The sequence below is a fragment of the Puma concolor genome, chromosome C2 (genome assembly GCF_028749965.1).
Source record: "Puma concolor isolate L17-30 chromosome C2, mPumCon1.1.hap2, whole genome shotgun sequence".
Classification (NCBI taxonomy): domain Eukaryota; kingdom Metazoa; phylum Chordata; class Mammalia; order Carnivora; family Felidae; genus Puma; species Puma concolor.
In genome coordinates this window covers 79,037,933-79,050,085 of record NC_141675.1, presented here as the reverse complement: position 1 = coordinate 79,050,085, position 12,153 = coordinate 79,037,933, and the positions used below count along the sequence as shown (strand labels likewise).

General features: G+C 46.2%; 1 protein-coding gene across 2 annotated transcripts in view; it reads left to right on the top strand.

Moving 5' to 3' along the window:
* MASP1 (MBL associated serine protease 1) overlaps nucleotides 1-9,892 on the top strand; it is a 63,755-nt gene extending 53,863 nt beyond the window's left edge. The window contains exons 11-15 of one of the 2 annotated variants that reach the window (XM_025913228.2): nucleotides 1,276-1,389; nucleotides 2,273-2,458; nucleotides 4,226-4,293; nucleotides 6,258-6,357; nucleotides 6,787-9,892. In XM_025913228.2, the coding sequence (XP_025769013.1) occupies nucleotides 1,276-1,389; nucleotides 2,273-2,458; nucleotides 4,226-4,293; nucleotides 6,258-6,357; nucleotides 6,787-6,977 (659 nt within the window). In that variant the 3' untranslated portion in view covers nucleotides 6,978-9,892. The remainder of the gene's footprint in view (nucleotides 1-1,275; nucleotides 1,390-2,272; nucleotides 2,459-4,225; nucleotides 4,294-6,257; nucleotides 6,358-6,786) is intronic. The other variant, XM_086674959.1, reaches the window with a different exon arrangement.
* Nucleotides 9,893-12,153: the final 2,261 nt, after the last annotated feature.

Sequence of the window (12,153 nt, the reverse complement as noted above, 5' to 3'; positions counted from 1 at the left end):
ACCCAGGACAGTGTGGTAGGAAGAGTCCTTAACTGGAGCTAGGAGACATGTGTTCCTGCTCTAGGTTGCTCCTTCAGTCAACAAACACCTATTAGTCCTGGTCAGTCTCTGGCACTGGGAAGGACTAAGTCAAGGAGTCAGACCCTCAAACATGAATTACAAGGCACTTATGTGCAGCTCAAAGGCATGGTGACTAGGGCTGTGGGACTGGAGAGAACCAGGAAACTCACCCTGGAGAAGTCAGGGAAGGGAGATTTACAAAGGCCCTGAGTGCCATATTTAGGAATTTAGATCTATCCTGAAGGCTGCTGCAGATTTATAAACATATTCTGGAAAGTTCTTGCCGGGGTAACACGGATTGAAGGAAGAGTGAATCCAGAAGCCAGGAATTCAGTGAGGTAGCCATTGCAATTGTAGGGAGGGAAGTCATTAGCCTCAGCATGAGGACATGGGACAAGGGAAAGAAATAAGGCAGATTTGAAAGGATTAGGAAATAGGACTGTCAGGATTTTGCAAGGAGTGAACGTGGGTGGGAAAGGGAGTAAGGGTGGGAAAGAAATGGCTGGCGGCTCTTCCCACTGCAGTTTGGTCCAGATGATCAAAGATCCATTCCAGCTCTGACATCATAGGGAAAATGAATAGCAACCTAGAGTCCCTGGCCAGTTCCTGGTCTGATCTCTGAGAGATCAGAAGGCCTGAATGGGTCCACATCTGCCTGGGCAGCTCCCAGGCTGCCAGCCTTGTCTCTCACTGACTCACCTTCCTGACAGTACAGTCAGGTAAGGACATGTCCGTGCTAGATCAGTGCTTTTCAAACTTTAATATGAATAGGAATTACTTGAGGGTCTTGTTAAAATCCCCAGATTTTATTATAGAATTAATAAAGATTCTATTTCAGTAAATCTGAGGCAGAGCCTGAGAGTCTGCATTTCTAAGAAGTTCCCAGTTGAGGCTGATGCCTAAAGGGTAGCCAGCAAGCACAAGGCTTTTTGCGGACCCATCTTGGGCTGTCTGGAGTTCACCAAGCCCATAGGTTTAAGGGAGCCCTAAAATCCCATTGAAGATGTTCAGTCTTGGCCCCTTGGTTAGAATAGATAGATGAAATCACAGATTTAAATCCTCATCTTCAGATTAGGGTCAAGTGAGTGTCTGAATTCGGCTGTGAAACACAATGGAAAGGGGAAAGCCTGAAGTAGTCTGAAGCTCTCAGCTCAAGGCAATAGAAGGCAGGAGGGGGCAGTCTAGGGCAGTACATATGTAAAATTCTGTTCTCAGGCTCCAGCTGGATTGTGACCGCGGCTCACTGCCTCCACCAGTTACTCAATCCAGAATACCCAGCCCTACAGGACTCAGACCTGATCAGACCTTCTGACTTCAAAATCATCCTGGGTGAGTGAGGGGCAGGCTGATTCCTGAAGCCAACAGTGGTTCCGGGCATGGACTGTGTCCACTCACTCACTCATCAGGGCAGGACACCTGGGACGAAGAATGAGCTAGAACTGGAGTCCAGAGGCCTCAGTCCTAGCCCAAGGCTATGATTTGCAGGCAGTGAGACCATGAGCAAGTCGTTGAAGTCTAGCCCTCAGTTTTTATAAGTAAAATAAGGATCCCAGTCTAGATATTTTCTAAAGACACTTCAGGCTTCTATGAATCCATGGTTTCAGGTAAGTCACACACAGATGATCCAAGCTGACCCTCTCTTTTATAAAATCTAGACCATCAGCTGATTCAGTTCGGTTCAGCACAGACTTACCTACTGACATTATGCTGGGATCTAAGAACACAGTGTAATTAAGAGCCAGTTCCTGCACCCCAAGGAACTTACAGCCTACTATGAATATGAACACAGAGACCTCTAGTATAAGATAGGAAGCAGAGTCCTATAGGAGGGGAACAGATGAGGCACCATTGGAATTCACAAGAAAGAGACTTCTAACTGAAGAATCTAACGCAAGAATCGGGGAAGCTTCATGGAGGAGGGAACACCTGACCGAGGCACTGAAGTGTGATTATATAGTTTGGACATGTGGCAATGATCATCAGAATGAGGATTATAAGGCAATGGGATCAGTTCAAGAAGAAAGCCAGAGGTAGGAGCCCATGACTTTGCAGAAGTCAAGTAAGGGGATGGCTGGGAAAAGAGCAGTGAGAGGCAGAAAAGGGTTAAGGCTGAAAGCAGGCTGGATGGGACAGGGGGTGACAGGGGACAAGGTGTGATCTTACCCTCCATGTCTCCATTACCCCCATGCCTCATGGGCCTTCTCTTGCCCAGGTAAGCATTGGAGGCGCCGGTCAGATGAGAATGAACAGCATCTCAGAGTCAAACGCTTCTTCCTCCATCCCCTGTATGACCCCAACACATTTGAGAATGACGTGGCTCTGGTGGAGCTGTTGGAGAGCCCGGTGCTGAACGACTATGTGATGCCCATCTGTCTGCCCGAGGGGCCCCCACAGGAAGGTACTCTGCCGCACCCCTGCTCCCGCCTCTGCAGAGCAGCAGGTGCCTTCACAGGGACTTCTTCTCCAGCCCTGGAGAGGTTCTGGTGCCAGCCGAGCCTGCTGACCATGTCTGCGTGATCCCTCCTCTGCCTCCCCTAAAACAGCTAAGTCAGAACCGGCTCCATGGCAGGACACAGTAAATAGGCAGGCTTGACCAGTACTGTAAATACTATGTCAGTCAGGATCCAGATGAGAAAACAGAAACCAGACTAGTTATCGCAAGAGAGAGAATTTAATACAGGGCATTGGAGGACTAGGGCAGTAAAGGGGGATACTAATGCTAATGTAACACAGGTAGTACCCACGGGAAGAACCCACCCTTCCTGGGGCTGGGGGAACAAAGGGGGGAGGGGGCAGTCACAGGACCTAGAAACTTGGAAAGGGGACTCAGAAGCCCGAGGAGAAAGCCCTGTGCTGAGGTGCTGGGGAAATAGCCAGGGCCAGCCCCCAGGGCTAGGGCAATGCCAACAGTAACAGCAAGGCTTCCTGGAAACGCGCCCTATTTCTGGGACCCCTCCTCCTCAACAAAGCACAACTCCCATTTTAGAGCCTCATCTGCAGCATCACAAAGCAGAGTAAAGAGGAAGCTTGGGCCCGAGAGACGATGGTTTCATCACCACACAGATTCAAAACCCCACCCTGCCGTTTCCCAATTGGGTGACCTTGAGACAGTGTTAGACCCTCAAGGCCCTTACCTCTACACAGAGGATAATACCCCATAGGGTGGCTGTGATATTTAAGTTCAATAATACACTCAAACACATCGGCTTTCTTTTCATCTTGGTCTAAACCCAGTAGTGCCGCATCATAGCTAACCTTCTTCGGTTTGATCAAGTTATAAAACATGGCTGAATAGAGCTGAGCCAACGGGAAAGGCACAGCAATGACTCTGCTTTATCAGATGTCATGTGCCTACCACGTACCAGTTGCTTTGCTTTCGTTAATTTATTTATTACTTCTAAAAGCCTGGTGAAGTGGTATTGTAGTCCCATTTTCCAGATGAGAAAATGAGTCCTCGCAAGGTGAAGTGACTTTACCCAAGATACGGTTTGTAAGAGGCGTAGCTGGGACCAGAAGCCAGGTTTTCCCTCTTAACACCCAATGCTGTTTCCAGTGTCCAGACTCTTTTTCAAATGAAGAAATGATTGCTCTATCAGAGCTCAACCCATTTCCACACTGTCCCAATATTTGCCAACTCCATAGACTTCTAGAACATCAGGGCTGGGAGAGGTGTTAGAGAATACCAAGTCCAGCCAATTCATTTTGTTTTATGGACAGGGAAGCCAAGCCTCAGCAAGGGAGGGAGGTGAGGGGGCTCCCCGAAGGCAGCAGAGCACATTGTGGACAAGGCTGAACTTTTTAATTTCTCACCATTATTGATTGAACACCTACTATGCACCAGCACTGCTGGAGGCATGGGGATATAGCAGGGAAGAGAGAAAAAGCTGAGTCTACTAACTTAATGGAGCCTAAGTTCCATGCTAGTTGGGAGCGGGAGAAACTGGACAACAAATTAGCCAGCTAATGAGTCCTAGAAACAAATGTGCAAACCTCTATTGCAGGTAAGCTCCAACCCAGCAGTTCTCCTCTCCACCATGCTGCCGTTCTCCAAGGGGACAAATTCAGCCCTTCCTTCCCATGCAGGGAATGATGGGACAGCAAGACTCAACCCTCTGAGAACCCCACAGACAGCCTCTCTTCTCTCACTGTGTCTTCCTTCCTCCAGGCGCCATGGTCATCGTCAGTGGCTGGGGGAAACAGTTCTTGCAAAGGTTCCCAGAGACACTGATGGAGGTGAGGTTCAATTTATGTCCCATAGAGAATGATGCCTCTGCCCTGCATTGACCCTTTCTGCTCCATGTTCCCCTCAGGGATTTAGAGTTTTGGGTGAGAGAGACAAAAGGGGCCCAGACCCACCTCCAAAGTTCACTGGGACTTTGAACCCCAACAAGTTTGGTCTGTTTGTTCTACATGGGGCACTAGTCTCTAAACATTGTTCAGTATTTCCGTAACATATTAAAGACTCAGCTTATGGAAATTCTTCCAGAAAACAGCAGGCTTGGACACCCCAAAAGGTGACCCATCAGTATACCATAAAGATTCACGTACCAGAGAATGGGCTAAAGAATGGGCTCTTGAGAGCTGCAGTTCTTGTAGTAATAAACTTGACAGTTGCATTTAGGAGTTCACATTTATATCATTTCCTAAAAGAACACTGAACCAGAAGTAAGGAGCCATAGCCCCAAGTACTGGTTCCTACTAATTTGCTGGGTGATCTTAAACAAGTCATTTGCCTCTCTAGACCATTGTATAGTATCTCGAGCTGCAAAGTTACGGGCAATGCTAGACGCCCCCCCCCCCCCAAGATCTGCCTGACTCTGACATGACTGGGGTTAGTGACTGCCACAGCTAATTTTTGACCTTTCAACATATGTTATTTTAACACACTTCGAAATTTCAGATTTGCAACAGCCATTCATCCTTTCCTTTGTTAACTTCCAGGTACTTATTTGGTGCCTCCCATGTACCGGACATTGTACTAGTTACTAGGTATGCAGGGGGGTAAAAGGGCAGATCCTGTCCCTGGATCTCATAGGGACTGGATCTGCCCTTTTAGTCAAGTGAGGGGGACAGAAAGTAGTTACCAACACGATAAATGTGATGAGGAAGAAGTGCAGGAGGCTCCAGAATGTATAACAGGAAATCCAACCTCATCTTAAGGGTGCAGAAGGGCTCTCCAGAGAAAATAACACTTTAGTACCTGAACAATGAATAGAGGTCAGTCAGGCACTTGATGGTCTGCTGAAGATATGTGCTTGTGACCACTCTGTGCTTGTGACCACTCTGCCCTAAGTTTCTCTCCCCAGTGATCTGGGAAGACCATGGCCCAAGAGGGACCAAAATGACAAAGGTCAACAAGAAATATACTTTGGGGTCCCATGACCCATTCAGTTCTTGGTGTGGGTAAATGAGACTCATATGTTTCTTCATTTTATTCCAGACATCTGCTCCAACATTTACCCCCAAGCTGAATCCAGGGCAATAATAATCACAATACCTTACTTTTACGTATCAATTTATTGCTTCAGTTAAAAAGACTATTCCCTGAGTATTGACTCTGTCCCAAGCTATGTAAGTAGAAGTGGACAAAATACAAACCCAGTGTCCAGAAGCTCATACTACTGTGATGCCTGCTGTAAGGCAAGCAGTGGTAACCCCTATGGACTTAACATTTATCCGGTGTTTGTAATTTACAAACTATCTGCTTATTCATCTCCTCTTTGGACCATTCCATGTGATTCGTATGGCAAGTAGTGTGACTTCCACTTCTCAGATGAGGAAGCGATCTCAGAGGTCTGAAAAGCAGTAAGCAAACTATATGCCGCAGGTCCCACAGCCAGCAATTGTAGGGATGGGGGTGGGGGGAGAAGATTGGCCATGTTTTGTATACATTCCCATATTTGAAATAATGAATGTGCTAGGCAAGTATTATTACAGATGAGAAAAATGAGGCCCAGGGAGGGCAAAAGACTTGCTCAAGGTCGCACAGCAAGTTCATGACTAAGACTGTAGCAGTACATGATCTCCCGATTCTTCAGTGTTCCTTCACCTGCACAATAGGATAGTCTCTGAGACCAGGTCTAAGGTTCGACCTAAGCTCATCCAGGAAGGAGCTGGGGAGGAGCCAGCTCTAGGGGTATCAGAACAGCAAGAACTCCTCAGCCAGGGGTAGAGCCAACAATGGCCTTATGTTCCAGATTGAAATCCCAATTGTTGACCACCGCACATGCCAAGAGGCCTATGCCCCTCTGAAGAAGAAAGTGACCAGGGACATGATCTGTGCTGGGGAGAAGGAAGGTAAGTCAAGAGGATGGCATACAACAGGGCACCACCAGCAATGGAAGAACTGGAGTTCGTCCAGTCTTTAAGGCTGAACAGAGGAGGACTCAGAGAGGAATGGGGGAGGTCATGAGACGAAGGATTCCACTGGAGAATTACACTGTGTCAGAGAAACGAGTGCTAAGAAATTCCCATCATTCCCATCTCCAAGCCCAAGGATTCCCCTATGAAAGGAGAGTCCCGAACCTGCCTGCAATAACTGAAATCACTGAGCTCTCGGGAGGCCAGACAGAACTGTGGAGTCCAGGTTTGGGTCACATGGTCTGTTGCGCCCCCTCGTGTTCAATTCTCTGAACTGCAAGTCAGATGTAGGGAAAAGGAGGCTCCTTTGGATTTATTTGGGGCTAGGAAGAGGAAAGCTTTAACATGCATCTCCTTTTCATTTAGGGGGAAAGGACGCTTGCTCAGGTGACTCCGGAGGCCCCATGGTGACCCTGGATAAAGCGACAGGCCAGTGGTACCTGGTGGGCACGGTGTCCTGGGGCGACGACTGTGGAAAGAAGGACCGCTATGGAGTGTATTCCTACATCTACTACAACACAGACTGGATCCAGAGGGTCACCAGGATAAGGAATTGAATTCTGTTCCTCACCCCCAACCGCCTGCCCCGGGTCACTCAGCAGCACAGGAGAATTATCTGATGCAAGATGGCCACCCCTCACCTTTCACCCATTTCGTTCAGCCCACCCATTACTGGCCAATAAAGAGGTATCTCAGCCCCCTCTCCACACTCTGTAAAGGAGTAGAGTAGCTGAGTGATCAGAACACAAGGCTGAACCCACGCCCTATCACTTACTGACATTGCATCATTGGGCAGGTGGCTTTACCTCTGAATGGCAGTTTCTTTGTCCATATTATAAAAATGGCATACCTTACCTACCTCAGAAGAGTCTGATGAAGATAAAATTAATTAATATATACATAGCACTTAGCACAGTGCAGACATAAGTCCTCAATAAACATGACTTAGCAAAAGTCATTGTGTTTACCAGGCAAATGAAGTTCTCCCACAAATCCCGTCGGGTCTTAAGGCTGCTCAGTGTGTACCCTTCCCCTCAACCTTGATCATCTCCTTCATATGCCTGCAAATGTTCCATGATTCTTTGCTACCGTGCACTTTTCTCAGTCCCAATCCATGTTCCCCATTAAAAAAAGAAAAAGTGACAAGTTTCTTAGTCCAATAGCCTGTCCCATAGCAGTGCACTTGTGAATGTGAGCTGGACACGAAACTGAGAGAGTGCCCGAGAGACAGGAGGAGGGGGGCAGACCAGGAGCAGTGGACTGGGAAGTCAGATGCCAGGTTTTACAAATAGCTCTTCCCCCAGCTCCTGTGTGGCTCTATGCCAGTCCCTTCCCCTCATCTGAAAGGACCCTCCCAGCTCTGACAGTCTAAGATCCAACGAAGACATGTTTCTCTAATGAGATGAGTTGAAGCTGAAGTAACCAAAAGGCAAAAATTACTATAAGGTTCAACAGAGCTTTGATGCAGACCCAAAACTGCATCCACTGCTCTCCCCATCCCTACCCCATCTACCATGTCCTGGTTTCCAAGAATGTCACCTAGCCAAGTGCTAGCCAAGGGAACTTTCCACATTCCAAAGCAGAGCATCTGCTCCTACCCTTCCTGGGAACCTGAGCTGCACAAGGTCAGCCTTGGTAGGCTAGACTCAGACCCCTGAACTCTTCCTTCTTATGTCCCCAGCTAAACCCAAGCAGCAGTGCCACTGATTTCACACCCTGTCCCTCACCCTGAATGCCCTGGCACTGCAAGATCACAAGTGTTTCCCAGGCAGAATGCCTCTCCCCTCCAAGAACCACCTCCTCTCTGGGGAGACCTCATCCCCTCCAGAGCTCTGAGATTTAAGCTCTTCAAGGGTCAGAAGCCCCAGGTTCCTGTCTTCTATTTTATCAAAATTGGTCTTCGTGGGAGATTCTAGTTCTTAACCTGCACTGCGGTTGGTGGACTCAGTCAGAACCTCTTGTTGGAAGATGAAGATACTGAGGGGTGAGAACTCACAGAAACTAAGCACTAGGCTGAGTGCTCAGGGACAGCAATTCACAGCCTACTGTTGGTTCCATGAACAAGTCATTCTACCTCTCTGGGCCTTGCGGTCCATGCTGTAAAGGGAAGATGGCAATGGGTACCCAACTTCATCAGATATATGTCAGACAAGCTGGAGCTCTATCTCAGACACCAAAGAATTGCAATGCAAAGTTTTGGAGTTGCTGTAAGACATTCCAAAACCCCATAGCTTCCTACCTCACAGCACTGCCCAGGTGTCCCCATGTGCTAGGCTGTGCCGACGGGGCTATGGAGAATACCAAGTTGAGGGAAGCATGGTCCATGCCTTCCAGGAGCTCCTACAGGTGGAACTGACACATCCACAAGTGACTACCATGAACAGAAGGAACCCAGCCAAGTGCTATGTTTGGGAGCAGCATGGAAGCAAAAGAATAGCCACTCTGATATGGAGGCGTGCGAAAGAAGAGGGGACATCAGGAAGGAATCCTAGAGGAGATGATGTTGGCACTGACCCTTGAGGTGGGTGGGCATTCCCACAGGTAAAACAGAGGGAGGCATTCCAGGTGGAAGGATCACAAGAGTAAATGTCCACTCAGGTTTTCCTCATATTACACTAGCTTCTCCCACAAAAATGGTGGGTTTACTAGGCCTGGAACAGAGAAAGGACATTGTTCTGATTCTGGGATCAGAATCACCATCTGAAATAGCCTTTCTTCTAAAAGTCAGGAAACTATAGCGTTTGAAATAGCCTCAGGATTTGTGCATAAATACTGGCTTCTTGCTGGACCCAGTTCATCCTGTTATTTCCCCTTTATCCTTATTCTGAGGAAATGTCTAAATGTGCTCTGGAACTCCAGCTTACCCTTGATCAACAAGCATTTATCAGCCCCTGCACTGCTGCTGAGTTTCAAGAAACCCAAACTTCTCACAGAGTTATAGAAGCAGAGGGTTGGGGAGTGCCTGGGTGGCTCAGTCAGTTGAGCGCCAGACTTCAGTTCAGGTCACGATCTCATGGTTTGTGGGTTCAAGCCCCACGTCAGGCTCTGTGCTGACGGCTCAGAGCCCGGAGCCTGCTTCGGATTCTGTGTCTCCCTCTCTCTCTTGCCCCTCCCCTGCTTGTGCTTGCTCTCTCTCTCTCTCTCTCAAAAAATAAATAAACATTAAAAAAATTTAAAAAAAAAAAAAAAAGAAGCAGAGGGTGGGAGTGTCTATTAGGACCATCTTATCTAGAGGTGGGAAACTCATTACCTCCAAATGCAGCCCATTCCAAATTCAAAATGTGCTGCCTCTTAGGTTCCCTTTTCTATGCAACAAAACTCCACCTCCCTAGAATAGAGTTTGTAGCTGTGATTCCATACCATGAATGTTCTTTGCAATAATGATCATGCCAACTTCATTAGCAACAAATGCTATTGTTTTTGTGAGTAGCTACACATTTGTTCCAATAAACATCTGCGTTGAGTCAAAGAATCCTGTTTGGCTTGTATGTTTTTCATGCACTAATGATTCTGGTAAGTTGTATTTTCACTTATCAACACTTCTCTGAATCTGATTAGTATCACTGTACTATGAAGAGAGATAGTGGGGGAGATCATATTGTCAATACAATAGCAGGTCTTAGGTTTTTCAGGTCAGTCCTGATTAAACACCTTGTTGTATTATTCCTATAAATTATCAGAATATTCCAGGATGCTTATCTTTGAGCATCCAAATTACATTGCTTGATTGTCATCCACTCTCAGAATAGAAAAAAAATTTTTTTCATCATGTGTTCAATTGTTTGGTTCAGAAAATATGGCACCATGTCTATGAGTGCACTCTTTTGAATCGTAGTGTGTACTTTCCTTTTGCTATGAGTTAATCTTGTTCCGATGGCAAGAATCAGAAAATTAGCACCAACAAGAAGCCCTTCAAGCAATGATAGGTAAAATTAGAGAAATCTATACTGATCATGTGGCAGAGATGGTGGCCAATTTGGGTCTAGAATAGGTCTTGAAACCAAGAGACTTAGGTTCTAGTGCAGCATAGGTTGACTCTCTTATCCACTTAATTTCTCCATCCATTAACTGGCAGAAAAATCTTTGCTCTACCTGTCTGAGGGTTGTAGAATAAGATGAATTACCATATAGGAAAGAACGCTGGAAACTAAATGTAGCTCAAATATAAAAAGTTCTGTGGGAGATAATCACTAACATTTCTGAACATTCACTATCTGATTGAGACCACACTAAGCTCTTACATAATTCTCTCATCTATCCTCACAAAGTACTATTATTCTCTTCTCCCCTTTTTACAGGCAAGAAAACTAAAACAGTAAGGTTAAAAATGTGGACCAACCTACAAACACCAACACCCCAGTAGCAACAAGCACACCTAATGTCCAGATTTTGGTTTCTAACACCATTCTTCAATAAAAGGAACGAGGGCTCCTTAAAGAAATGGCTGATTCCAGGACTAGCACAGAAAATATACAAGATGAACCTGGAGTATGTTGTTCCAGAGAGTAAGGTAGTCACACACAGTGATGGGGGGTATGTCAAAGGGACACAGGAGCCAACTAGAAGAGCTCTAATGACCAAAGCAAGAACACTTTGAACAACAAAGCAAAACAGAATTGGATTGCAACCCAAAGTATAAAATACATATCCATAAGTGTATACTTACATGCGTAAGTTATTGAATGAATAAGTAAATGGGGGAGAATAGATAAATCTCCCATGAAGAATGCCAAATGGTTTATATAAATAATTTGCTCTAAAGGAGATAGAGTATAATTCTCCCTCCCTTAAGTGTGGGGTGCAAATAGTGATTTCCTTCCAAAGTGTACAGTATGGAAATGGGGGAGCTGGGGGGGGTGGCAAAATAACTTTAGAGTAGAGAAACCTAACAAAAACACTACCCCAGCTGGGTGATCACAGTTAATATGTTGATAGTATATGACCTTGATATGTCCTAATGAAAATAGCACTGTATCTCTGCACTCTTCCTCCATTCCTCTCATAACCCCAGCCTAAAATCATGAGAAACAGATCAGAAAAATCCCAATTGAGGGATAGTCTACAGAACACTTGACCAATACTGCTTGGAATTGTTAAGGTGATCAAAACTACTGGAAGTCTGAGAAACTGTCCCAGCCAAGAGGAGTCTATAATACACTGAACTGTATCCCTAAAAAAGATACATTGAAGTTCTCATCCGCAGGACCTCCAAATGTGTCCTTATTTGAAAACCGGGTCCTTGCAGATCCAACTAGTTAAGACAAGGTCATACTGGAGTAGGGTGGGCCTTTCACCCAATATGACTGGTGACCTTATAGGAAGAGAAGATGAGACACAGAGACAGAGACTTATGAAGGAGAACGCCATGTATGATGGACGCAGATAGAAGCCAAGGAAGGCCAAGGGTCACTAGCAACCACACGCTGGGAATAGGCAAGGAAGGATTCTCACCCCCCAACCCTATTCCCGAGGTTTCAGAGGGAGCGTGGCCCCACCAATTCTTGATTTCAGACCTCTAGCCTCCAGAACTATGAGACAATAGATGTCTGTTGTTTTAAGCCATGCAGTTTGGGGTGCTTTGTCATGGTAGTCTGAGGAAACTAACACAGAGCCTAAGGATACTTGAAACTAAATGTGTGACATAGGACCCTAGATGGCCCCCTGGAATAGAGAAAGGAAATTAGGTAAAAATGAAGAAAATCTGAATCAAGGATGGACTTCTGTTAAGAATAA